The sequence below is a fragment of the Anarhichas minor genome, unplaced genomic scaffold (genome assembly GCF_050575085.1).
Source record: "Anarhichas minor isolate MPS153535 unplaced genomic scaffold, ASM5057508v1 ptg000071l, whole genome shotgun sequence".
Classification (NCBI taxonomy): domain Eukaryota; kingdom Metazoa; phylum Chordata; class Actinopteri; order Perciformes; family Anarhichadidae; genus Anarhichas; species Anarhichas minor.
Genome location: NW_027466517.1, coordinates 3,464,226 through 3,491,522, shown reverse-complemented (window position 1 = coordinate 3,491,522; position 27,297 = coordinate 3,464,226). Strand labels below are relative to the sequence as shown.

General features: G+C 39.5%; 1 protein-coding gene across 2 annotated transcripts; it reads left to right on the top strand.

Moving 5' to 3' along the window:
- The first annotated feature begins 549 nt into the window (after positions 1-549).
- sass6 (SAS-6 centriolar assembly protein) lies at positions 550-27,053 on the top strand. 2 transcript variants are annotated; one of them, XR_012947778.1, is made up of 18 exons: positions 550-773; positions 4,061-4,121; positions 4,294-4,373; positions 4,924-5,092; positions 5,518-5,595; positions 8,592-8,711; positions 10,349-10,540; positions 10,756-10,950; positions 18,084-18,173; positions 18,479-18,658; positions 19,311-19,392; positions 21,942-22,051; positions 22,134-22,195; positions 22,413-22,504; positions 23,298-23,361; positions 25,057-25,151; positions 25,406-26,566; positions 26,903-27,053. XR_012947778.1 is itself a non-coding variant. In XM_076079289.1 (16 exons), the coding sequence occupies exons 1-16, from the start codon at positions 712-714 to the stop codon at positions 23,348-23,350; spliced, it is 1,731 nt and encodes a 576-aa protein (XP_075935404.1). In that variant the 5' UTR covers positions 550-711; the 3' UTR covers positions 23,351-23,641. The 2 variants fall into 2 exon arrangements, 1 of the variants encoding a protein (XP_075935404.1); XM_076079289.1 differs by lacking the exons at positions 25,057-25,151; positions 25,406-26,566; positions 26,903-27,053 and adding an exon at positions 4,487-4,591 and having other exon boundaries at positions 23,298-23,641.
- Positions 27,054-27,297: the final 244 nt, after the last annotated feature.

The following is a 27,297-nucleotide window of genomic DNA, read 5'->3' as shown; positions in this document are numbered from 1 at the left end:
TATTGAACAGTTTAATGATTTTGATTTGCCTGAAAACATGTGGTCTGACACATGGCAGCCATTTTGTTAAAATTGTAGGTTTTTCTCTATATTGTCATTGGAGTTACAGTCACTGGTGTTACTCCTCCTCCTGGTAACACCAGTGACATTCCTGTATAAATTAGCCACATAAAAGCTGCAAAAAGACATGAAAAATAAAAAATACATTAAGCTCAATGTTTTGTGGAATCATTAAGTTTAGATGTTAGTTGATGTTATACAATATGTTTTTTATTTTTAAGGAGAAATACATTTCAGCAGAGCTGTACTACCTAGATTCCACCGTTTCTGTAGAATGACCCAGGGGCCACTTGAATGGCAAAGGGTCATACGGTCATTTGCACTGCATACACTAAATCTCCCCTGCTGTGATTATGACTTGTTGCTGTTGAAGACAATCCTCTCCAGTTCCACTCCCAGTCACTACGCGGCGGTAAGGAGTTTTATGTTGGCCAACAGCAAATAGATGTCAAGAAGAAGAAGATAATTCACGTTCCGTTTCCAGGGCAATTCAGTTGGCGGCTGAGAAGCGCCAAATCAAAAATCCTTACGGGATAACAACTAAAAAGTAAAGGGTCTGTGTGATGGAAGCCATTGCCTCTCAGAACTAACCGGTTTACCAACGAGTCAGTTTACTACCCCAGTGAAAAACGTGTTGCTGTTGAATACAACATGGAGGAACTCTTCAGCAAAGGGTTGCAAGTGAACGTGAGGTGCAGGGACTGTGAGGAGAGGTAAGACTGCAGAAATTGACGTGAGATGACCTATCTTAACAAAACCTAGCTTTTTATATTTCAAGAGATCTTTCTGATGTGGTTATGTTAGCAACAAGAGATGGATATACTACTAGGTGTACGTTAACCTGTAACTTCACTTTGCGTTAGTGTAACTACATTAACAAGAATAATGACCAACCTTGTGGATCCGTGTACCTTTTGATAATCTTGTTTTATCGTTAAATGGAAAAAGGAAATACAGAAATATCATGGCTTTTTCGTTTTAAACCAAAAACGGGAAAAACAAAAAGTACAGCTGTTTTTCCGTTTTTGATGTCTAAAAACGAGAGAACCAAACTCAAAAGACGAGCCGATTTTGTTTTTTGCTAATCTTTTTTTGTTTTTTGCCTTTGAAAACACACGCAAAGCACGACAGGTAACCCGGAAGTAAGAATATTTTTAAATAAAAGTCAAGGCAATAGAATGACCGTATGCAAGCAATTGTTATATACAGTCTATGATGCAAACCCATACCAGGGTAACGTCAGAAGAAAAATAAATAACTGTAAATTAATAAACTTGGGCCGTTTGGAGTATGTAAGCAACAGTAGTTGATTAATGGCGGTTTAATATTTATTTATCCATGTACACAGCGACAATAAAGTTTCCGATGAATCATTGTTTGATGCAGTACAGTTCGTAATATAGTTTAATGAATGTCATTTTTGTGTGTGCAGAGTGGTTGCTGTTAGCATTGATATATATTTTTCCACTGTATTCTGTTCCTTGAGTGAAGGCACAGCCTCTATAAGGAGATGAAGAGTAAATGTGTTTACCATTTCTACCAGTAGATGGCAGGATAAGTGTATTTAAACCAAAGATTTAGTCATATTTACCTGTGTCTTTGTTAATTATCTAGGTTATTGATACATACAATGTGCAACCTTGTTGTGTACATCATGTATTTTCTTGTTATTTTACGTCAGGGGCATGTGTTGTTCATGAAGCAATACATAATAACAATTGAACAATAAGAAGACATTTAGTTTATTCTTATTTGAAACACTAAGCATAATTTACCTACCTCATGGATTTATTTGTCACACTTAAATCCTGATTGATTGGTTCAACAGAAGAGGTCAAAGGGCCACGATGAGCAGATATAATGTTAGTCAAATACTGTGTTTTATTGTCATTGAGATGAAGAAAGTTTGACTCTAGAATATTTTATATTTTTTCCTAATCTCACAAGACAAGAGCAAAAAACAGATGAATTGGTTCTCTTTTCTTAGTAAACACATTTACTCTTCATCTCCTTATACAGGCTGTGCTCTGCCTTCACTCAAAGAACAGAATACAGTGGAAAAATATATATCAATGCTAACAGCAACCACTCTGCACACACAAAATGACATTCATTAAACTATATTACAAACTGTATTGCATCAAACAATGTAACAATTAATCGAAAACTTTATTGTCGGTGTACATAGATAAATAAATATTAAACCACCACTAATCAACTACTGTTGCTAACATACTCCAAACGGCCCGGATTTATTTATTTACAGTAATTTATTTTTCTTCTGATGTATTTTTCTTCTGATGTGTATTTTTCTTTCTTCCTTGTAAGTGTTTGCATCATAGACTGTATATAAGAATTGCTTGCATACGGTCATTCTATTGCGTTGACTTTTATTTTGACTTACTCATACTACATGTCTTGCTTTAAGTTTCTTTTCAAAAGAAAAAACTAGAGGGATTTAAAAAAAAAAAAAAAAAAAAAAATATGCTTGTTATTTGAGTTTGGTTTTCCCGTCTTTTCTTTTTTGAATTCAGACAACAAAATAATGGAAAAACGGCTGTGCTTTTCGTTTTTTTCATTTTTTGTTTAAAATGGAAAACAAGAAAATCATGGTATTTCAAGTATCTATTGTTAAAAAAGAAAATGCATAGAAATAAAAAGAAATGGCATGCTGTCAGAAATAAGTGGCATAGAAATAAAAAGAAATGGCATGCTGTCACAAAGATGTGGTTTATGAACAAAAATATGTCTCTGCTGTCAGAGTGCATGTTTGGCTGCAGTAAACATGGTGAGGTGCATCATTGTAAATCCTTTAGAGTTGTCCTCTCTTCTCTTGTCCAATACATCCTTGGAAGAGCATAGAGATAGTTTAGGTTGACATTACAACACAAGTTTTGGTCTAAACTAAAAATAAGCCTATCTCGGCAAAAATACATCGAAAGCCATACAATTGTAACTGAACACACGGCTATGCAGTAGATGATTGGCTTTATTGCCTCCAGGAAAGGATTTCCACAGTGTCCAACAGGCTGCACATGGATTGATGGGGTACATTTTCTTTAAGTCTTCTTGATTTTCACTTTAATATATCTCTTGAGATCCACAACACCTTGGGAAAAATCACACTGCTTGGAGTAGGGATGGGTATTGTTAGGATTTTATCGATACTAATACTCTTATTGATACTGCTTATCGGTTTGGTTCCTTATCGATACTCTTATCTGTTCTTTATGATTGTTTTGTGAAAGAAAAAGACAATTTGCATATGCATCAGGAGGCGGGAGTGGTGTGCCTGTCTGACTGTGGACTTTCAAGTGGCTCCTGCCGTATGAAATGGTATATACCGTTGGAACAATAGATACATACCACTCTGGGGATCGACATATGCCGCTGAATCACAGTGGCATACCATCGATCACTTTTCAATCTCGGCAACACAAATAGGAGAAGAAAACTGGAGTGGTGGTTCCCATTTTCAAAAAGGGGAACTGGAGACTGCTCCAATTATCTGGGTATCACACTGCTCAGCCTCCCCGGAAAAGTTTATTCTAGGGTGCTTAAAAGGAAGCTACAAACGATCGTCCAATCTCAGATCCGCGAGGTGAAATGCGGATTCCTTCCTGGCCATGGAACAGTGGACCACCTCTTTGCCAGTCATTGCAGGTCTGTTGCAGGGGTCATTGGAGTGTTTTGTGGACTTGGAGAAGGCCTATGACCGTATCCCTTGAGGAGTCCTGTGGGAGGTACTGCAGAAATACGGGGTACCTGGGTTGTTGGTACGAGCTATCCAGTCCTTGTATGACCAAAGTAAGAGCTGTGTCTGTAAATTTGCCACAAAGTCGAATGAGTTTCCAGTGCGTGTCGGCCTCCAACAGGGTTGTCCCTTGTCACCAATCCTGTTTGTGATTTTCATGGACGGGATTTAATTTTTTATGAATCAATTTTTATTTGTTAGATTCATATGAAGGAGTTTGTCCATTTTAACTTCTTAATTTTACAGAAAAGCAAACATCCGTGTCACCATTGAGCTTCAGTTGACAAACAGTCCAGTACACAAAAGGGTGAGTAGGAGTTCTGCATAACAATAGAAATAGTCTTATCTGTATTTTGTAGTCTACTAATTGGAAAAACACTTTGAGGCCTACACCTTCTACTTCAGTTCTCAGTGTAAGCTTTTATATGTTTATAACAGCTTTCGGCTTGCTCACTTATGGTTGTTTTTGTTTGTATTAGGATCTTCTAGTGAGACTAACCGATGATACTGATCCATATTTTCTCTTCAACCTCTCTATATCAGAAGAAGATTTCCAAAGGTAAGTACTGGTAGAGCTCTATAAATTTCAATGCTCGGTGTTTGAACTCATGTCATGAACAGGTTTTCTTCAACTATCTCTAACGTTGTCTTTCTTTCTTATTGTTTGTGTAGTTTGAAAGTCCAACAGGGGCTACTGATAGACTTTGCATCATTTCCTCAGAAGTTTATTGACCTGCTTAATCTGTGTTATTCTGAGCAAGAGTCAGACAATCCAAGGTAGGAAGAAAACCACCACACAACATTACACGGTCTTACTGAATAAACCCAGCTTCACATTATATAAGGATTTGTATCAGTCCTAATAATTCCATTGCGATTCATTTTCTTTTACATAAATATTGTGAGATATAGAAAAAAAGATGAGTCGATTTGGATAATAACTCTTAAGATTGGTTTCATATTCCTGGAGAGAACTTGACATGCATGTGGTTGCTTTTATCAGTTGATAACGTTTTATCTGTGGGATGGACAAAATATCAGATTTATACACTGTAGTCCAGTGAAACAACACCAGACTCTACATGACTCTTTTCTTATATTTTCCACAGGTTTCTCCTGCACTTGTCAAGTCAGTCTCCAGTGCTTGAAGGCCCTGCCAACTTCAGTGTTGTAGAGACAAATGCATTCAAACACCTGAACCACTTGTCTTTGAGGCTTTTTCACGGCTCTGATAAAGAGATTAAAGACTATCTGGCAGTGTGTCTCTCCTCTCTCAAGGTTGGCTCATTCATCAGAATACTGTAGAACTGTGATCAAACTGAGGTTTGTCTTGTGGAGGTTTGCATAGGGATACTTTAATCGTAAATATCCCAAGAGCTTTCATGTCTGTGCTGTTTATTGAAGTGGTTGACAATTGCTTATTGCTCGTACATTTCCGCCAGGTGAGTTTAAGTAGTTCAATGACTTGATACTCTTGTAAGAGATCATAGCAAAAGCAAATCAATAGATCAAGGAGAAATGTCTTCTAATTGGAAAATCAACAGATATGCAAACCTTCACCTGGATATATTTGGAAAATAATTTATAATAAGTACTGGTTTCAGTGGAATCATCTAATCTAAGCATCCATAATGTTTTTCATGTAACCCAAGCCCTTTTGTCCTAAGTCATGTTTGTTAAGACATGTTTTCTCAATGTTTCAGGCAGAGAAGCAGGCCCTAGAGATGAAGCTTCAGAAGACTGATGAGGATCTGTCCAGGCAGCTGAGTTATGCCCAACAGGTGTGCTTCTTATCTACTCATTCATAAATTCACCTAGAAACTCTAATCAAACTTAAAATGTTCCACATCTTTCACATTCAACTTTCATATCCTATTAAAACCTTTCTAAATATTCAACATTGTTTGAAAACCGTCAAATGTGCTCATCAACTTTAAAACGTTCACGACACTTTGGACTTTCTTAAAACAGTTCAACTTTTAAATTTCTTCAAGATTCAGGAAATTGTCAGAGCCTCTGAGATTTTACCAAATGGGGTGGGATGGAATGGAATGGGGGACTAGAGAGCAGCTGTAAAATCCTCTTGAAATTCAACTTGCTCTAACTTCCGCAATGTTCACTCTTTATTAGTGGTGTAACGGATCACAGTTTGGCACACATGTGAACCACGGATTAATTGCTTTTCTTTTCTTTTTTTTACAGTTTAATCATCATAGTGTGAAATAAAGTTTTACTGTCGCTCATACTTTTTCAGGTAATACGTCTCTAAATATCTATGCAGAGTTGTAGTGAAAAGTTATAAAGCAGTAGTGTGTGACGGGATAAGGGTTGTGGACAAAATGGTATTTAGGCATTGTTAAACAAGAAAGACATACGACGACAGTAATACATCGGGCATGTCCACACATATCAAGCGCCACCATCCTGGTCTGTCAGCGACGGGGACCAAGGCACAACAGCAACAACAACTTATCACCGCGGCATTTAAGAAACCGTTTGTGGCAGAACCAGATCGGGCTGAAGCTATTACCAAATCTATTGGTTATTGCTGCAGACATGAGGCCATACTCCGTTGTGGAAAACAAAGGATTTCAAAATGGAGAATATCCTCCACCCAGGGTATACTATTTCCATGATAGAATGCCATGACAATTGAACATAATGAGAGCGTACGTTTGGATTGACAATTTGATCAACCAATCATATTTGGATTTGTAGCCAATGGGCGTATTCTTTCAGAATTCTCCCTGCCCCAGGGTATTCTAGAAGTACCACTCACGAAAACTAGCTTACTGCTAATTAGTGATTAATAGCCAACGGCAAAAATGACAACAGGTGGAGATAAAATTGATGCAGCCGGTGGAGAAGATATTATTGCGGATTTATTATCAGTGCCCTATTCAAGACGACCCTTCAATGAAAAGATGGACATTGTTAAAAAATGTCGCATAACTCATGAACACCTTGAGCTCAATCAGCTTGCTAAAGCCGGCTATGTTTGCCATTTTCAGGCTAGCAACTGGGGACGATACACTTGGCTTACGGGCTCAGTTCGACACGAGAGGCTGTACTGCTGGGAGTGCTTGTTGTTTGAGACAGACAAGAGTGCATGGAATTGGAAAGGCTACAAGAATATTAACTATATAAAAGAGGTGTAACGGTTCACAAAATTCTCTGTTTGGTTCAATACAATACAGTGGTGCCACTGTTCGGTACGTTTTCAATACAGCAGAATTGCCAAATCCTCGCTGGTGAGACTCTCAAGGGGACGTGTCTGAAGCATTATGTAGTCCGTGACGTCCGGCCGTCTGTTGTCAGAGCAACAGCGGGAACTTTGGACATTTGATTCTCAATAGCATTAAGTACAGCCTGGTTTTCCACTCCAGAGTAGGGTCTCATATCTACGGCTATAAATGTAACAATCGCTTTTGCCCTGTTTGAATCAGTAGGGAACAGCTACTTAAACGCCGCGGGGAGAGTTTGTAGCCTGTGTGCTGCTGTTGGTTTTCCTGCTAAGCTAGTTTAGCACAGCATGTAGAATGTTGTTTTTCCGTGGTGTGAGTGTCAGACAACACATTGTCTGTTACATGGTGGGAGTGTCAGACATCATGTTGTCTGTAACGTCGGGTGGTTTGCCTTGTTGAGCGCATTATATTTCCCACAATTTATGCTTCTGCATTTTCCAAATGCAATAGTATTCAAACGTATTGTTCGGTTCGTAATGCGTACCGAACCGTGAGCCTCGTACCGAACAGTTCAATACGAATATGTGTATTGTTACACCCCTACTATTTCACTAAGGCTGCACAAAAACACAGCAGGTCATCTTAAGGCAGGGGTGTCAAACTCAAAGCCCGCCGGCCGAATCCAGCCCGCCACGTCATTTTATGTGGCCCGCAAATCTGCCAGCAAAAAAAAAATAAAATAATTTAAAGTTGGATAAAAATAAATAATATCCCCACAGTCAAAGTTATGAGATATAAAGTCGAAGTTATGAGATAGAAAGTCATAATTATGAGATACTTAAACACAACAGTCATAGGAGCAGCTCTTTGGCTGGTTACACTACATTTGACATGGAAATGTATTGTGAGTACATTGAAGACTACTTTAAACGTGGCTTTACAACAGATGAAATACTTCACGTGGGATTGTGCAAACGCACCCTTGAAAGGATTTTAAGCTTTGAACAAAGTTATTGTAATAACTTGTGTTTGATATTTGTCTTTGCTATTTTCTTTAATAGTTTGATCTTTGATAGAGTAATGTGGGTTTCTTAACCCTAAATTAAAAGGATTTAAGTCATAATAACAGAAATGTGCTTAAATATATTTTTACATTTATATAACTGCATGTACAATATGTTTACACTTGAATCAAATGCAGAGACAGTTATTTACCAACATGTTAGGAGTAGTAATATTTACACAGTCTTATGTTTACAACAAGCTGGATGAACCGAGACCGAGAAGCAAAGATGCGAAACGGTAAAAAAAAAAAATCTAGATTTTAAAACGTCGTGATTACCTGGAGCTACTAGTAGAGCGAGTCATCCACTCATCACAGGGTTGGCCTGTCCACGTGTCCGAGTGTCCTTGACGCTGAACCCGATGGGCAGGCCAGCTCCGTCACTAGCAGCGTATGAGTGTGTGAATTAGAGGCCAATTGTGAAGCACTTTGTCTTTTAGGTAGAAAAATGTTATACAAGTATAGTTCATATATGGGAGTGGTTGAAAAATAATCTGTTTAATTCATAACACATGTATTTCTCTCACAGACACTGTCTGAGAAGACTAAAGAGTTAGACAAACTGCGTTCAGAGTGGACAAGTCAGACCAGCTCTCTGTCCAGCCGTCATTGTAAGGAGTTACAATCGGAGAGAGAGAAGGCTCTAGAGGTAAGACTCATCTGCACACACCATGTTTCTGATGCCAGGTTGTATTAGCTGTGATGTGTTATTGCTTTCTCAAAGTTCTGAGGCTCTGCCAAATGTGGTGTATTTAGTGATTTATTAGTATTCATCATTTATTTGTTTGGAACTAGGGATGGCGAGATTAACCAATTTAACCATGAGCACGGCGTAACGTAATAACCATAAGAATTGAAGAATCTACGATATCTTTGGTGTTCTGATTCCTGCCTGTGAAAACGAGTCTCCTCTCCCCCGAGTCACTTATCGTGTGTGTGTGTGTGTGTGTGTGTGTGGAGTTGTACCTGAGGCGTTGAGAAGAAGAGCTGTAAAATGTCGGAGGGAACCAACATTCCAGCTTTACAGTATATCTGCCAAAAAAAGCCCTAAATCGACAGTGTGGGAGTCATGAGAACTGCGGATTAATTACACAGTTAAACCATCATAGAGAGAAACGGTTTTACTGTGGATCGTTATTGACCAATATTCAGTAAAAATATGTGATCTGGAGCATTACAGTTTTCTATCTGCCGATCCCTGATAATGTTACATTTTGAAAAATAAATCTGTGTTGTGCAGGAACAGCTAACTGTTAGTATACCGTTCCATTTAGTTATATTGTGGTGCATTCAAGCTCCAAACTGTAAAAATGAGAATTCGACAATAGTAATTTACAATGTTATCATGATGTGTTCAAATATAATCTTAATATTAAGATAGTTACTCCATGGGGCTTTTATTTTGAAAGGGTGGGACTGGGTGGGGGAGAGAGGGGGAAAGGAGACAGAAGGTTATTAAATGGTTATTAAAAGGTTATTAAATGACAGCAGGGTAGGAAATTTACATATTTTTTAGGGGGCAATTTTTGCCCCCACTGACTGAAATCCAGGGGCATTTAAAAAAAATTGGGGGCACTTTTTGAAACTTGTGAAATAACATATAACGTTTGTTCAAAATAATAAATATACTTATTTAGGCTTACAGTATATGAGCAATTGTCATCAAATGGCAATAATAAGACTATTAGGCAGTAGTCTACAGATTCAAAGTGTTTTCTTAGATTTTTTTGAACAAAAAACAAACATAAATCAGACAATCATATTCAATTTTATTCTTATTTCTTTGTGGTTATTTATTGTTATTACATTTTTTTTAAACAACTATTAACAATTATTAAGTCAACGATGCCTTGATTACATATACATCAGTCATTGTATGGAATTATTGAGAAAAATATTTTTGTAGCACCTCAAATATTGTGATATTAACCATTTTTGTCCTGAACATCTGCATTAGTCATTGGGCCTTTCTCAATACCCAAGTTCACAAGTACGGACTTGTGAACTTTTAGAGTATGGACTTAGAGTCTGGACGCCAGGATCAATAGTTGCCATAGTGATGTAACTTCAAAGATACACATGTACACAGGCTTTACATAGAGTTAAAACAGAGGAAAAACCTGTCAAACGGTCCCATCATTTCTTTAGAGATGCATACCGTTGTTTGAGATACATACCTTAGGAAATGAAGGTTCCCTATTTGGAACTAGCCAAGCTCATGGATGAACGGCAACGACATGCGTTCTGCATCAGGACTTGTAAGAAAGGTTTATGTGGTGTCTTTAGTTACAGAGCAGACTTCAGCAGCAGATGGAGCTGCTCCGTCAGGAGCTGGAGAATTCTCATAAGAAGAGCAGCCAGCAGCTCCACAGCAGACTGACGGAGCTGGAGGCCTCTTGCAGAGAGCTGACAGAGAGGAAATACAAGAATGAGTCTGTCATCAGAGACCTGAAGATTAAACTAGTGGGTGTAGAGGAGGTAAGTGGATGGGGGGGGGGGGGGTGTTAACAAACTGTTTTCTTTTTACAAAAACAGTACAAACTGGCCTCTAAAATGAGCAGCAACGCTTGACTGTGGGGCTCCCGTTCCGTGGTGTAGTTATTCTGTTATTTTGTCCACTTCTGTAGATAATACAGATCATTTCAAGAAAGATTATTGACGCTGGGACTGTTTTCCTGCTGTTATGTGTGTAGGAGTGCCAGCGTTCCAAGCAGCAGATCCTGTCTCTCAGGAGGGAGAACAGCTCTCTGGACACAGAGCTCCATGACAAGGAGCGTTTGGGGAGCCAGCTGCAGATGAGAGTGGCTGTTCTGGAACAGGAGATCAAAGATAAGGATCAGCTCATGCACCGCTCGAAAGAGGTGCTGGAAGCTACTCAACAGCAGAAGGTAAGAGCAACTTCAGCTGTGGTTTTTTTATTTGCCTGAAAAGCCAAAACAACAACTTAAATAACCCTGAGACACTCAATATCATATCAACTTCATCTATTTCATTTTTAGAGGCACAGTTTAGATTCAGAGAGCAGTTATTTTCTGCAGGCCTAGTTTTGTCCCTTTAATCCCACCATGTGGTTTACTCTGCATTCGCACCAAATCAGGCGTTGCAGCAAGTACACTGTGGGAGTGTCACTTAAATGGCCCATTTGAGGGACCCATTTGATCTGAATGGTCAACTGATTTCCTGTCACGTGATTGGCCACCAGCAGGAGTCATAACTGAGAGACACTGAGCGCCAGCGCTCGCTGTGTATGTGTGCGCGAAATGATGAGATTACCAATCAACACGATATTGGTTGGCCTCGATAATCTCACGTAACGGAACAATATTATGAATTGTGCTCTATATTCAGTCCTCTCTCTTTCTCTTGCTTTCAATTCAATAGGCTGTATTGACATGACATTTGACATGTGTTGCCAAAGCACAATTACAATTATGAAAAACAATGAATGAATGAAAAAAACAAAACACCAGTAAATGTAAGTAAAGGAGATGGTGGTGGTACAATCCTCCTGGTTGTTTCTTTAGCTGTGGTAGGAAGTGACTCTTCCACCAGAATGATATTGTATCACCCTTTCTGTTAGGCTTTGGAATTCGCTGATATTTCTGTAGTTCAGTGTTAGAAAATGCCATTCTGTCATCACAATGACAGCACAGCCTGTCCTCTCTGGTAAATGGACTTGTGCTTTTCTAGTCTTCGGACCACTCAAAGCACTTTTACACTATTACACTAGTCACACACATTTATACATACACTGATAGCAGGCGCTACCATGTAAGGTGCCACCTGCCCATCAGAACACTGATGGGTTAAGTGTCTTGCCCAAGGACACATTAACATGGACTAGAGGAGCCGGGGGAGGAACTGTCAATCTTCTGATTGAAGGACGACCAGCTCTACCTTCTGAGCCACAGTCGCCCCCTCTCTGGACAGCCCGGTCTAAGTCTGTCTGTGTCTAGTGGTGGGTCATCCATCACAATGATTTGCATAACATGTGCCCAGTTAAAAGCAAGCATTCCCTTGGAGAACAAGCTGCAGCTAAAGAAAACGTGTCTAGGATCCTTTAAATTGTGGAAGTATTTTACACAGAGACTCAACAATGTGGTGCTCTGTAATCTCTGCAAACTGGAAATGGCTCATTCAAGGATTCAATTTAATTCAATTCAATTTATTTTGTATAGCCCAAAATCACAAATCACAAATTAGCCTACACATGCGACATCCTCTGTCCCATGACCCTCACATTGGAACAGGAAAAACTCCCCAAAAAAACCCTTTAACGGGGAGAAAAAAGGAAGAAACCTTAGGGAGAGCAACAGAGGAGGGATCCCTCTATCAGGATGGACAGAAGTGTGATAGATGTCATGTGTACAGAACGACCAAGATAACAGAGTTACAACACATTCAATGCATATGACAGAAATTATTCATATAATAAGAGTAGTAAGCAGAATAGTAATGGAAAAATGACGACTACAAGGATTCAAGGATCATTTATTGTCATTATGCAACAGAGGGATACACAACAAAAGTCAGTTGTAGCCAATTTGCAACACAAGAAAAACATGACAAGCAAAACAAATCAAAAAACAGTAGTGCATTTTTTAGAATTTACATCAGAAGGAATGTAAACAACAGCAACAAAAACTATGCACTGGGAAGATAATATGGCCGACATCTTAACATTAAAAATTCAACATGAGAAAAACATTGTCTATCAACTTTGACTGATGTTTGGCCACCAAGCATCATGATGTAAACAGAGTCCACCTCCTCTGGTCCCACCGCAGTTCTCCTCTCTGTCCTGCTGTCCGGGATGAACGATGGAGCTGGGTCTCTGTGAAGATGTGGGCTCAACAGTCACTGATCTCCCGTTGCGGGGTTAGCCTGAAGTCTTATTTTTCATCAGACAGCCAGCAGTAGCCTGGGTAGTGGAGTAGCTTAGCTTCCATCTCGGCTCTCCTCCCTCTCCTCCTATGTGCAGTTCTGAAAGTGAAGCATCCTGGAGCGCTTTGTCAAGACACTACCGTGTCCTGGTTCCTATTTGTCTCCACCTAAGCATGTTATTTTAGGATTATCAACACACGGAATGTTTTTGTGTTAGTAGTCACTTTAAAAAGATTTAAAAGTCGTTTCTGCACTGCTGCTTTGATGGTTACGTAACGTTCCACCATGAGTCTTCTAACATTGTTATTCGGCCGTTTTATGTTTGCTTTTACTTCTAAGTCTGGGTAAAGTCAGACATTTCTTTGTCAACACATTATACATGTTAATAATACATGTGAAAAGACTGAACTTCATCATACTGAATTGTGAAGTTAAGCTGTCACCATTTTTATGGGGGGCCAGAAATCATAACCCCTCCCCTAACACGATACAATAACTAGAGCGCGTAGCATCAGTGAATAACCAGCTAGTTACAGTTAGCAACAATGGCTAATATAGATGAACAATTAGCTGAAACTAACGTTAACTTGTGACAGCAGACATGCAACGTAACATTACAAGTGTGTCCGTAGTAATATCTTACATGTTTGTAAATTTGGGTACATCACATGAACCTAAAATTATAAGGTGGTTCCTGGAGACCTCCATGCTGCCGCCTTTGCCAGTCAGTGGCAACAGAGCTTCAGAGAGCCGTTGAAGAGAGCAGCCAGGTATCAGATCTGTGCAGATCAACGGAACAGAAACACAGAAACATCACCGACAGAGAGCCTGATGATAACATCTAAAACACAAGGTTCACTCCGTGGTTTCAATGACGTGATAATTATTTTTCAAATACAGAGCCTTCACCGGACATCCAGCATTTCAGAGAGAGAAAAGAGAAAACAGTTTTTTAATGAATCAAAGTTGGCTGTATATTATGCCCAATTACTTAGTTTCATTGCAACATGCATCTCCAGTCCATAGATATGTAGCTCTCTCTTCAGCTTCTTTGTGGATAATTTTGTATATCATTGTTTTTCTTAAAGGTATAACATGCAGCATTTTCCTAAAAAACTTTGTATAGACTGATGCAAAATAATCCCTCTTCATCAATATCACTTCTGATGACTAGAAGTGTGTGGTGGTGGTGAGACTTTTTTTTTCAGGGCATTTCTGGTCAACAAAAAGCTTTTGGTTACTATGTGGAGGTGTAACTCCCAGTCAATCACAGTACGTAGTGTGCAGCTATGATTAATAATAACGGGGCACCACCCTGCCAACAGGGACCAATAACTAAGTCTCATAATTAGTATTCACTCACAATGTCAATAGTCAAAGTACTATTACACATTCAGAGTGAAGAGGGTCCTTGAGTTCGAGCAACAGGCCACATATCCAGCTATTATCACAATACACATGCACAAAGTAATCACAGAAAGCTTTTCTTTAAAGTATAACAGAGTTTATTAAGTTCCAATAATAATGATCTAGTCAACTAATATCTAAACTAACAACGAATTCTATACATTCATGAGCACGCTATCTAAAATCAACAAACAATCTGTGGTGAGGGAGAGTGTAGTGTGTGGGGGTCAGTCAAAGAGGAGGACCAAGAAAAAGAAAGGGGGGGAATGAGAAAACAGCTCAGACAATGGCAGATGCACTATAAAACGTGGCACGTCACGTGGGGCTACACGTGGAAGATGGATTGAAAGAAGGCAAGTTGTCCGCTTCTCCTTTTTCAGGATGCGAAACAAAAATAAAAACAGTCTTTTGGTATTCGTCCAGCGAATGTAAGACTGTGACCTAGGTTTTTCTTTTAAAACCAGCAAAGCTATGTTTCTGTGCCTCCTTGCAAGCAAATTAAATTGCGTGGAATGGCAGAGAGCTGGTTGTGAAGCAGAGTTTTGTAGTGGGCTGAGGGCTGAGCCACAGGGGGTCCTGGGGTGTCTGGCTATTTGTCCAATGGGATCGCAGTGTTAATATTTTATTGCTTTCGCATTTAAGGCCATGTGAAACATTCCTTGGAGCTTGCTCTTATCTCAAACTCAGATCAGGCCTTTTGTTGAACAAGCAGGCCTAAGTCAGATCCCTTTGTTTCAGAGCACATGGTAAAGGCCTTGTCCAGGCCATGAAGGCCCAACAATATAATATATATTATCATGCAATAAAACGTATTCGGTATGGCACGGTTCAATGCAGCAAAAAAGCAGAAATGGCATCATAAAGTATGTTCTTTTTTTACTTTGAACAATGATGGATTAATTTGTGTACAGGAAGCTGCAGCAACTCTTGCTGCTGTTGTGCTTCTGTCAAAGAAGGTCACAATCTCTCTGATCTCTGGAGGAGGCCAGAGATCCGCTGCACTGCCGTTGCTTTCTGAGACGATAGATTAATGACATTGGCCTATTTGTGTCGTACAGTCAGGTAGCTTTGTGTAGTCCATAACGTCCGACTGTCTGTTGTCAGAGCAACAGCGGGTGCTCCGGACATTTGATTCTCTGTTTGGGCTTTTGTTTTCTGTTATAAAGTAGGAATTATGGTCTGGAGAAATGGACTCGTGAAGGAGTAGTGTCATGAGGCTCGATAGCATTAAGCATGTTCATACAGCCTGCGTTTATTACTCCAGAGTAGGGTCTTCACAATTGCATTGGATACTACTTTATACCTCCCTTCTGCCCTACGTCTCAGTTCTTGAGGCAGCCAAAACGAGCACAAATACCCGGCCTCAGTGATGTGAATATACATGACTACATTTGAAATTATGGATATGATTTTACACAAATATATTTAAAGCACACATACATTTTTCTCCCACAGTCTCATATCCGCGGCTATAAATATACCTTTAGCCCTGTTTGAATCAGTAGGGAACAGCTACCTAAATGCTGCGGGGAGAGTTTGTAGCATGTGTTCTGCTGTTGGTTTTCCTGCTAAGCTAGTTTAGCATAGCGTGTAGAATGTTTTTCTTCTGTGGTGGGCAGCACGTTGTCTGTTACATCGGGTGGGTTGCCATGTTGAGCGCAGTGGCTCCACCGAGAGAACATTATATTTCACACAATTTAAGCTTCTGCATTTTCCAAATTAAATAGTATTATTCAAACGTATTGTTCGTTCGTAATGCGAACTGAACTGTGAGCCTCGTACCGAACGCTTCAATACCAATATGTGTATTGTTACACCCCTAATATACAATGCCTATAAAAAGTATTCACCCCCCCTTGGATGTTTCACCCTTTTGTTGCTTTTATACATGAAATCATGTATCAGTATAATTTGGCTTTTTTGACAAGAATTTGCAAAAAAAACCTCTTTAATATCAAAGTGAAAACTGATTTTTATAAAATAATGTCAATTAATTAAAAATATATAAGGTAAAGTAAATGATTGTATAAATATTCACCCCCTTCAGGTCAGTATTTAGTACACCTTTGGCTGCAATCACAGCACTGAGTCTGTGTGGATATGTCTCAATCAGGCTGGCACATCTGGACACTAAGATTTTTCTCCATTCTTCCTCAAAACAGCTCAAGCTCTGTCAGGTTGCTCAGGGATCGGGTGTGAACAGCTCTTTTCAAGTCCAGCCACAAATTCTCGATTGGATTGGCTTTGACTTGGCTACTCCAGAACATTCACCTTGTTGTCTTTGAACTATTTCTGTGGAGCTTTTGCTGTATGCTTGGGGTCGTTGTCTTGCTGGAGAATAAATTTTCTCCCAAGTCGTAGTTCTCTTGCAGACTGAGTCAGATTATCCTCCAGGATTTGACCTTGGAGTCTCCCACATGCCTTTGGGGGAATTTGTTCTACAGTGGCTTTCTCTTTGCCACTCTCCCATACAGCTTCGACTGGTGAAGAACCTGGGCAACAGTTGCTGTATGTACAGTCTCTCCCATCTGAGCCACTGAAGCTTTGAACTCCTTCAGAGTGGTCGTAGGTGTCTTGGTGGCCTCCCTCATCAGTCCTCTTCTTGCCCGGTCACTCAGTTTGTGAGGACGGCCAGCTCTAGGAGATTTAAACAAGTGCCATACTCCCATTTCTTAATGATGGACTGAACTGAACTCTGTCGGATGTCCAGTGAGTTGGAAATCTTTTTGTCGCCATCTCCTGACTTGTACTTTTCAATTATCTTTTCTCTGAGTTGCATGGAGTGTTATTTAGTCTTCATGTTGCAATTGTAGCAGGAATACTGATGAATCAGAGACTGGACCTCCCAGACTCGGGTGTTTTTATACTACAATCACAATCGTGGGTGCGTCACGTCCTTCTCTTCCTGCGGCTGCTGCCGCTCCCCCCTTCACTCCCGTCACCGTCGGTCTCTGCTGTCTCACACGCACGTGCGATCGTTTCGTTTCAGGATCAAACGTGACAATATTAAAATACATATGGTCGTGTTTTTAAATAAACAAATAAGCACGTGAGAACAAACTGCTCTTAACTGCAACTCTTTATTAGCATAACTTCCTCATGCAGGTTACCTCCACGGTACAGACCCCCTCCAGGTTCCCATGCTTAACCTACATTCCCCTGGGTCCTAAGTCCCTCCAAATACAGCTTCTTATCAACCTCTATGTACCAACGTACATTTATAACAAATACCACACACATTAGAGTTTTTAAAGTGTTTTATTTGGAATATGTATAATAAGCACATAATTTAGTTATCGCTACTGAGAATTTAACAAACATAAAAACATGACGTAGATAGGTTTGCAATTTTCAAGGTATACGTATATTTCAAATTGCATCTATTACACACATGAAGATAAAGTTGTGAACACAGGCTGAATATCTATTATCAGAATCATTATAACTGTATTTTAACTGCTACTGTGTAAAGGGAATACTGCTGTTAAAAATAACCTTATTTGTTTAAAGTGTTTGCAAACCAAATGTTATTGCACTTTTGTTCATATAGTAGTACTTTTAAAATAAAAGTACGCAATACACTACTTTTGAATTCATTATTGAATTTTGCGCATAACGATTTGATTAATCGCGATTAAAAATTGTAATCGTTGCCCAGCACTAATATATATATATATATATATATATATATATATATATATATATAACCTCTAGGTTTTTTGTTTTCTAGGAATCAATGGAAGAAAATGCTGAAAGTAAAGAACTTCAGATTACAAAACTTGAGGCAACGGTGAAATCCCTGTCTGAGGAGCTGATAAAGGTTTGTTATGGTTTAACCCCACAAGTGAACACACAAAGAAACTGTTACCCATCAGTATCCCTCTTACTGTGTCCATACAAACTGGCTTTGTGGCATCTATTCATAGATTTAATTAATGCATCGCACTCTAAAGAAAGGTTGCTGTTATTTAGCTTAACCGCATTGATATAAATGGGGTGTAGAAAATAATAGAAGCACCTGTTGGTGTAACTAATAAACTAGCTGAGCTGAGTGTATAACTGCACCTTATGTTTCAATACGGTCCATTCCAGTGTCTTACTTCCTTCTATTTCTTTTAAATCCAGGCTAACGGTATCATTAAGAAGCTGCAGGGAGAGGTTCGAGGCCTAGTTGGAAAAATAAAAGTGAAAAACACTGTGACTGTGGCACAGGAGAAGCTCCTCCAAGACACATCAGGAAAACTTGAGAATGTTGAAAAGGATCTACAGAGCACTCAGCAGCAGCTCGTCACCAGGGATGAGCAGGTATGTCTGCATTTCGCATGTAGCTTTCTTCATCTTAACAGCGCTGATGCTTTTCAATCAGGAGTCTACTTAAGCAACAAAACTCTGATTTTAAATTTACAATTATTTCAATATGCTTAATTCTAGATGGCGATGATTAGAAAAATAAACATGTTGGTCTGAAATTAAGCCTTTTTTTACATTTTTCATTTGTATGATTAATATTATCAGTCATGTTGGTATCTGCCACAACATCAGTAATAATCAGTTAACTTCCATATCGGTGCAACTTTATAAAGTGTCTAATCCTAATAATCTACTTTGTATCGTCCATCCCTTCGCCGCACCCCACCTCACCTCACTTTTTCTTATCTTAAACATGTTTACTCTGTAAATCACTTGTTTCACAAAACATCTGAAACCAAAGGGAAGGAATGTATATTTTATACTTGTTACATAATGGTGCCCACTGTCTTTGCATTCATTTGTTGAAGTAGTGTTTATTTGAGATACAACTATATAAACACATCTTGTCCTGCACTGGCCTGCAAACTGATGTTCCCTGGTTGAGAGGCACCAAACCAACATTACACAGGGAACATCAGTTTGCAGGCCAGTTGGCATATTAACAGGAAAGACGCGGTTTGATATGAACTGGATTTGTGTATTACAGGTTTCAAAACTGAAGGAGCAGTTGGAGACAACGGTACAGAAGCTAAATGAAAGCAGAGAGGTGTTGAAGACAAATGAGAATGGTGAGGAAGCTTGTCTGACTTAGGGGGGAGAGCCGGTCGTCCTTCAACCACAAGGTTGGTGGTTCGATCCCCGGCTCCTCTGTCCTCATGTCGTGTCCTTGAGCTCCTGCTCACAGTTCATGAATGTGAGGACAAGAATAAAACCTGGTCCCCAGATGTCTCCTACTTCACTGAAAAGTCCATTCTCAGTGCACATTCCACATGTCCCTTATATACTGGACCACTTTGCTTCCAGCTAGTTGTGATGTCAAGGTGAGCACAGAGGAATGTTTCAAACTCTGCACATTCTGGTCAAACTTTAGAGTCACGTAACAAGAAGCAAAACAACTATTTTAACACATTTAGCCGGACCCTGAATAATGTTGGGATCTGGCAGGCGCGTGTTTGGTTATCAGCAAGTATGAAAACTAAATTATTGACATTAATAAAATGATTAATATCAATACGATTATTAATCAATAACATTATTAATAATAACAGGGCACAACCCTGAGATCAGGGACCAATAACTAAACTATAAATGAAAGTCTCATAATTAGTATTCACTCAAAATGTCAATAGTCAAAGTACTATTCCACACTAAGAGTGAGCAGGGAAGGTTTGAATTTGAGCACAGGCCACGATATCCAGCTATAAAGCTGCTCTTTAAAGTATAACAGTTTATTCAATTCTAATAACATTGATCAAGTAAATAATATTATAAGCTAACAACAACTACTATACAATTACAAGCATACTATCCAAAAAAAAAACAATCCTGGTGCGCATGTGTTTGTGTAGGGGGGAGAAGCGAGAGCAAAAGAAAAATGGCGGCCGTGATCACGCCACAGGAGACTACAAATTGGCAAGGAGAGAGGAAACTACCAAAAAGACAGATGTAGTCTCGTATGTGATTACGCAACGCAAAACTACAAAAATGGCCACGATTGTTTCACGGAGCAATGACGCACACAATAGAGGCTTTTACACACCACGTGTGTCTGAGATAAGCATAACAGCACAACCGATATGAGTGTAAACAATAAGGAAAAGGAAAACAAGGCATATCTTCACTGCCGCAGTAAAATACAGAAACTTTTACCTTATCACTCAGAAACCCGACCAGCGAACTCGGATTCGTCAGGCACGGCACTGGTCTTTTAACTGATAGTTACAGTTACCAACCTTACTCGCGGTGACTGATCTAAACACAACACTATTACAGCAACATTGAATAACACTCTTAAAAACAGCATTGAAACAACACAATTATTGCAGCAACAACACAACAGTTAATTTTACACAGCACTAACGTAACTCAGCGGTCTGTAAACATACACAATAACACGTAAACTTCAAACAAAACCAACTAGGTTACAAACACACTATGACTTATATCTACCTAGACAAAAGCCTCTTACTTTGAGATTGCTTTATAGCGGGTGTTTCTTCGAAATTCTATCTTATTCGGGATCCGGCGCTTCACTCATTCGGTGAAGCTGTGCTGCGATAAATCTTTCGTATGGCAGCAGGAATTCTTCAGAAGTTAAGGTAATTTTCTCCCTTACGACTGACAAATGTCGACTTAAATGGGAATGTGATTCTTCCTTCTGCAGGTTAAAGTTGGCAGAGTACGGGGCAAGTTGTCCGCTTCTCTTTCACATCCAAAACAAGCTATTGTGCGACCAGCGAATGTAGAACTATTCCAAGGTTTTCTTAAAAACATCAACGTTGTTTGTGCCCCCTAGCATGCAAAATTGAATTGCGTGGGATGCCCCAGAGCTGTAGGTAGCGCTGATGTTTATAAGTCTCAGTGACTAATCACTGTATCACAGGGATCCCCCTCGTCCAATGAGACCTCAGTGTTGAGTTTGGACTAAAGATTTAAAGTCTGGTGGGGTTTGGTGTGATTTAACCTAAATCAGGCTGTTGAACTGTGAGGTAGGCTCAACTCCCTTTGTTCCTACCACATGGTGAAGTCCCAACAATAAGATAAGCAAAGTTCTGATCCAGATACCTGACACACCCTGACTACTACTTCTGTCTGTACACGGATGTGTGCTGCACTTTAGAATCTGACCAGCTTTCAGTGCTAATTATCAATACTTGACCGTTTCCATACCTGATACACACATTTAGCTCAGCAGAATAATGTAGTTGGGTTTTATACCCATACAATTCCTTTTGTGATGCTCATAACTTTGAAAAAAATATATTTAGATAAGAAATGAGCAGCAACATCTTTCACCAGTAACCGTGTCTCTGTTATTCTGGTTCCAATGAAAACTATTGTCATGAAGCATGTAAGCAGTCCATGTGTGGACAATGTGTTCATTTGATTTCAATGACTTTCTAAGAACATCGTCATACAGCTGAAAAGCTCTGGTGTAGCAGAAAGACGTAACAGTTTAAAGATCGGTCACAACAGTGAACTGCAGCACTTCAATACTTCCTGACATTAGATCTCACACTTATGACGCATTATAGTCATTATAATACTTTGAAGATCAAAAAACCGTGTCACTTTTTTTAGCACGCTCATCTTCTGTGCTATTGTTCTTTTACTACAGTTATAAATTGGCTCAACAAGCAGCTAAATGAAAAGCAGCTATCCAGAAAGTCACAGTCTGCTGAACCTTTGGACAGGCCTTCACTTCTATCCACAGCAACAGGACTAAAGGTACACTGTAGTTCACATGAGCAGTACTGTCACACTTCACTTAAAGTACAGCAACAAAATGAATGATGCACTTTTCCCTCAGACAGGGAAAAGTGCATCGTCTCCTGTTGATCAGCGATCAGTGCAGCAAACCATCAGACACACGTGAGTATATTCTTTCTTTCCACAGTATACACTTATGTATAGACTGTACATACATTCATTCTAAAGAGGACTAGCATTTCACTGTTTACTTATTCAAGCTTTAAATCAGAATTGAGTTTCAAAGTCTGCTATTTTATCATGTCGGTCATGTTTGTTGGAGAATTTAGTTAAACTTTTACGATGTATGTCATTTTCACTGTGTTCTTCTTGTCCTCAGTGGAGACTCTGCAGGTCTGGATTCTAAGTACTTTGAGAGGAGAGATGATAGCATCCCAGTCTATGGTCTGTCATCTAATGTGTTTCACAAAGGTAAACAGCTCATCATTTAGAGCTTCACAATGAATGCTTTAGCAGGGAAACATGGTGTCTTCCAGCACAGTGATTTTCAACCACTGTGCCGCGGCAAACCAGTGTGCCATGAGAGATCATCAGGTGTGCCGTGGGAAAATGTCCAATTTCACTTAATCGGTCCCAAAAAATATTATTTAGTTGCTGCAAATAATTGCCCATTGTTGAGCATCTGAGCCTGCAATACAGTGGCTGGCTAAGTAATAAATACTCTTCCATGCCAGTGGTAGTGCAGTAGGTAGCACAATAATGACCGTGTTAATTTAAGATAGTAGAATTAAATGATGTGCGGGAGAGGTTGCGGTGACGAGACGAATAGTGATGGAGAAATATTTGAAAAGGAAAAATGCAGACTCTGAACTGGGCCGTGGACAACCAATTAAAAACTGAGAGCTCTTGAGGAAGAGCTTCGTGTGTGCCTTTCTTCAGTTTCTGCCAGGATATCAGCTTTGTGTTCATCTAAACAGGCCCAGGTTTCACACTGAGTAAGGATCAACAAATTGAGAGACTTGTCATTAAATTGTCTGTATATATGCTGTATTATGCTACAATGTGTCATTTAGTAACTTTATTGGTTGTTGGTGTGCCACGGGATCTTTTTAATGTAAAAAATGTTCCGCGGCTCAGAAAAGGTTGAAGAACACTGTTCCAGCATTAGCAGTGCAACCCCCCACCCACCACCACCACAACCCTAAATGCTAATTTGAAAGTATTTTGATTGACACGTCCATTTTCTTTTTTTTTTTCTTTGTAGAGTTCTCTCGGCAAACAAAGCCCTCCGTAGCTTCTGCTTACTTCTCTGCATGAAGCAATAGCAGGTGGAGTCATTACATCACACAGAATTTCAATTCAACTCCAGGTGGAAGTGAAACCATCACAGGCTCCTGTTCTAATCTGTCACTGACGTGCTGTGTTAAATTCACTTTTTAAGTAGCTTCTATTGCTGTTTTAATTTGTGTGCTGATGGTTTACACATATATCCTCTGATTTGTGTACACAGTAAATGCTGTTACACCTTTCTGAATGGTGGATTCCAGTGATCATGGAGAATGTATTAAAGTCTTTGAATTCAAATATACTATTTTTTCTAAAACAGTATATGAAGTTTGCCATCCTTTTGTGTTTATTTGTTGTTGTATTTCAGTTATGAAGTGTAGTCTTTAATAAAGTGTTTCCATCCTTATTGCTGCCCATAGGATTTCTAGGGTATCTACTGCTTTAAAATCTACATTTAATTAATTTCATCTCACTTCAAGTCCCCTTCAAATATTGAATCTGAAAAAAAAAAAAAAAATGGTGCTGTTCAGTATTTGTCAAGCATGGCTATCGATTCATCTAATGCCAGAATTTGGGACTTCATTTCATTTTTAGGTGGCATACTACTCACATCTTTAAACTCGGTGGCGGGCCGTGCATTTTATACCTGGGCCTTCACTGCTGTCCTGCAGCTGAAATACCACCTTATAACCTCATGATGGCGCCACAGCTACAGTTATACGTTTCTAGGGCTGTAACAATACACGTATTCGTATTAAACACTTCGGTACGAGGCTTACAAACCGAACAATACGTTTGAATAATACTAGTGCATTTGGAAAATGCAGAAGCTTAAATTGTGGGAAATATGTTTTCTGCGCTCATGTAGGAGACAACGGTCTGTGTGACCTCTGAACCAGAACAAAAAAAACTACAACAAAAAACAGCTGGGGCTACGCAAGTGTTCTGGGAGGCTATGCTAACTAGCTTAATGGGAAAACAACAGCATCAACAAGCATTCTGCTACACACTCAAGGGCCATTCAGATATTAGATGTAAAAAAACAAACGCAGTTGACTTACCAAATGCTGTTCACTTAAAGACAAACTCCATCCTCCTTTCTTTGAAGAGTTTCATCCCAGTTAAATCCCAACTCACAAATCCGTTTCTCCTCCTACAGCCATTTAGTGTTAAAACAAAGCTAAGTAAAAAAAAAAAAAATAATAATCTACACCAAGCAAAATGCAAAAAATATCATAATTTCTTCTATATCTTTCAATTTGAATTCTCACTACTCTGACTAAGCCTCTGCTGTTAAGTTTCGTTTCACAATAGTCACGTGCTCGCCCACTGACCAATCACAGCACACGCTGCACCTCACTGCAGTGCTGCACCTAGAAACAGAGCTGCACGTAATGCTGAAGTAGTTGTAGGCCGGCTAGCAGGCTCTGGCACGTCAAAGAATACGCCCAACATGTCAAACTAAAGATCTGATTGGCTGAAGACCATGACAATCAACAATATCGTCCCCATTTACTTAAACTGCAAAGGGATTCACCTCTCTTCTTAGCTAGAGACACGGGGGAAATCTGATTGGATAAAAGCTCTACTTAAAACAAGCTGCACTGGAAGCAGAGCAACTGAGGAAGACAGTAGCTGTGCAATGGGAAAATATTTTTATAAATTACAATACATGTAGTGTATTTAAGAAAAAATATTAAATTATAAAATAGCTATAACTTTGTGATTCTGTTTAGGCCAGCAGAGAAGGCCTTGCAGGCCCTGACGGCCCACCACTGTTTAAACTACATAATACAGGAAACGCTGCGCGATCAGGTGGAGACACACAGAGGTAAATTGAATAACAAGTTTATTTTGCAATTCCATTGATTACAACTATAATTTGCTCCAATCTGATTATAGAATTTGTAGAATGTGAAGATTTGTTTTGTTTGATATAATCAGAACGATGCTTTTAAGGAAGCCCTATAGCAGAGCTTAGCCGTGTTGTCCTGACAACACGGTGCAAACTTCTTCCATTGACCTGCCGTTCAATGGAAGAAGTTTGCACCACAAAGATTGACACTTTGACTGTTTATTTGACAGTTCTAGAAGCCTCTTGGGCTGGCGGTCAGGAAGAGACTCAAGTCCAATCCCTGGTAGGGATGGAGTTGTCCTGGGAGGTGCAGCCTTTCTGGGCCAGCATGGGGAGAAGGCCCATGACCAGCAGCTCGGAAAGGGTGACCAGGGGAACCAGTTGGCCCACATATGGGTTACTCACCAGGAGTGCAACGGATCACAAAACTCATGGTTCGGATCGGATCACGGTTTTTGAGTCACGGATTGGATAATTTTTTGGATCGGCAAAGAAAAGAGGAGGAGGCAAATATAACTTTGCTTTAAGTGTTCTTGAATTAATAAATGGAAAGCAAAGAACAAATGCCGCGATGATACCTTGTCGTTGTGGCTTGGACCCCGTCACTGACAGACCAGGATGGTGGCGCTACATATGTGTGGACATGCCCGATGTACTGCCGTTGTCGTACATCTTTCTCTTTAAACAACCCCTACATACCGTAACAGTTTTGTCCACCACCCTTATCCCGTCATACAGGGAAGACAAAATGCTCCCAAACTTGCGACTTAAATGATGGGGGCTTCTCAAGTTCCTCCGCTTGCCATGACTTTCCCCAGTGAGCACTAACCCGGATTTCAACGTTGATTTCTGGTTGAAAAAGCGTTGATTTGGGGTCTGAACGTCTTAGACGTATTTTAGCCGTCTTTTGAACCGGCTAAATTACGGTTACAATATCAACGTGTCACAAAACACCAATTTGTTTTAAAATATTGATGGTTTATTCAGTTGTAGGTTGAAAGAGACGCGATTTTGGTTACTTTAAACGTATTTCTCCAAAATCATATTACGCTGGCCGTTGATATGTGGTCTACACGAAGACGTTATTTCAACGCATTCAATGTCTCATACAAAACTTCGTAAATATGGAACTATAGACTGTGTGCTGTCAACAAGAAGCTCCCAGGACATCGTAATGAGAGCAGAGCACATTATGTCTGTATAATCACGTAAGTTCACGTAAAATACAACTCTGTGTTTACTGCTGTAACACGCATGCGCACGGACTCAGTGCATTTTTCTAAGTTAGAGACGCTGGCGTGCTGTCTGCACGATGCTAGCTAGCTTACTGAGTGATGAGCGAATTGAACGAGCTGACGAATAAACGAGGCTTCACGCTAACGACATACCCTGTAAGTACTTGAACTACTTTATTCCAATATTGCAAACCGAAATATCATTACCAAACAATTAATATCATGTTATGCTCACCATGGTGGCGAGGCTGCTAGCAATTGTAGCGTTAGCATGTTAGCTTGTAGTGTTAGCATGTTACGAAGGTAAACATAGACGTGTGTTAGTTAATATTGGAGACACTTTCTTTGTGGACTGTCCCTGTAGCCCAACGTTATAAAATAGAGGACATTTCACATGTAAACTACACGTGTATTTTCCGTATTTTTCTTACTGTCCGTAGTACGGACAGCGAGTGGGGCTGTACACATTTTAAATACTTGTTTTATTTACAGATGTCCAGCTTGAAAATATGGCAGATCTCCTGAAACCGGCTCCTGTGTGGCTTTGAAAACGACATTTAAAGAAGGAGAAGGAGATTATGGTTTTATATAATGAACATTGTTTATATTCATATTGTGCTTTAATAAATACAAATGAACTGTTGCATGTGTCACTTGGTCTTTTGTCCTGTAAGTGGAAACTGTTGATGTGTTACTAACATTCAGTATTTAGTTGCTACATATTGATCTGAGAGCATTTTGACAGTTAAAACACGGTGACGTTGAAAAGTGAAAGTTTTTTAGCCAACTATTTAAAGACGTTGATTCAACGTTCACGTTTAGACCAGATATCAACGTGATGTCCAATACTGGCTTTCAACTGATGTGGATGTGGTTTCTTAGTAAGC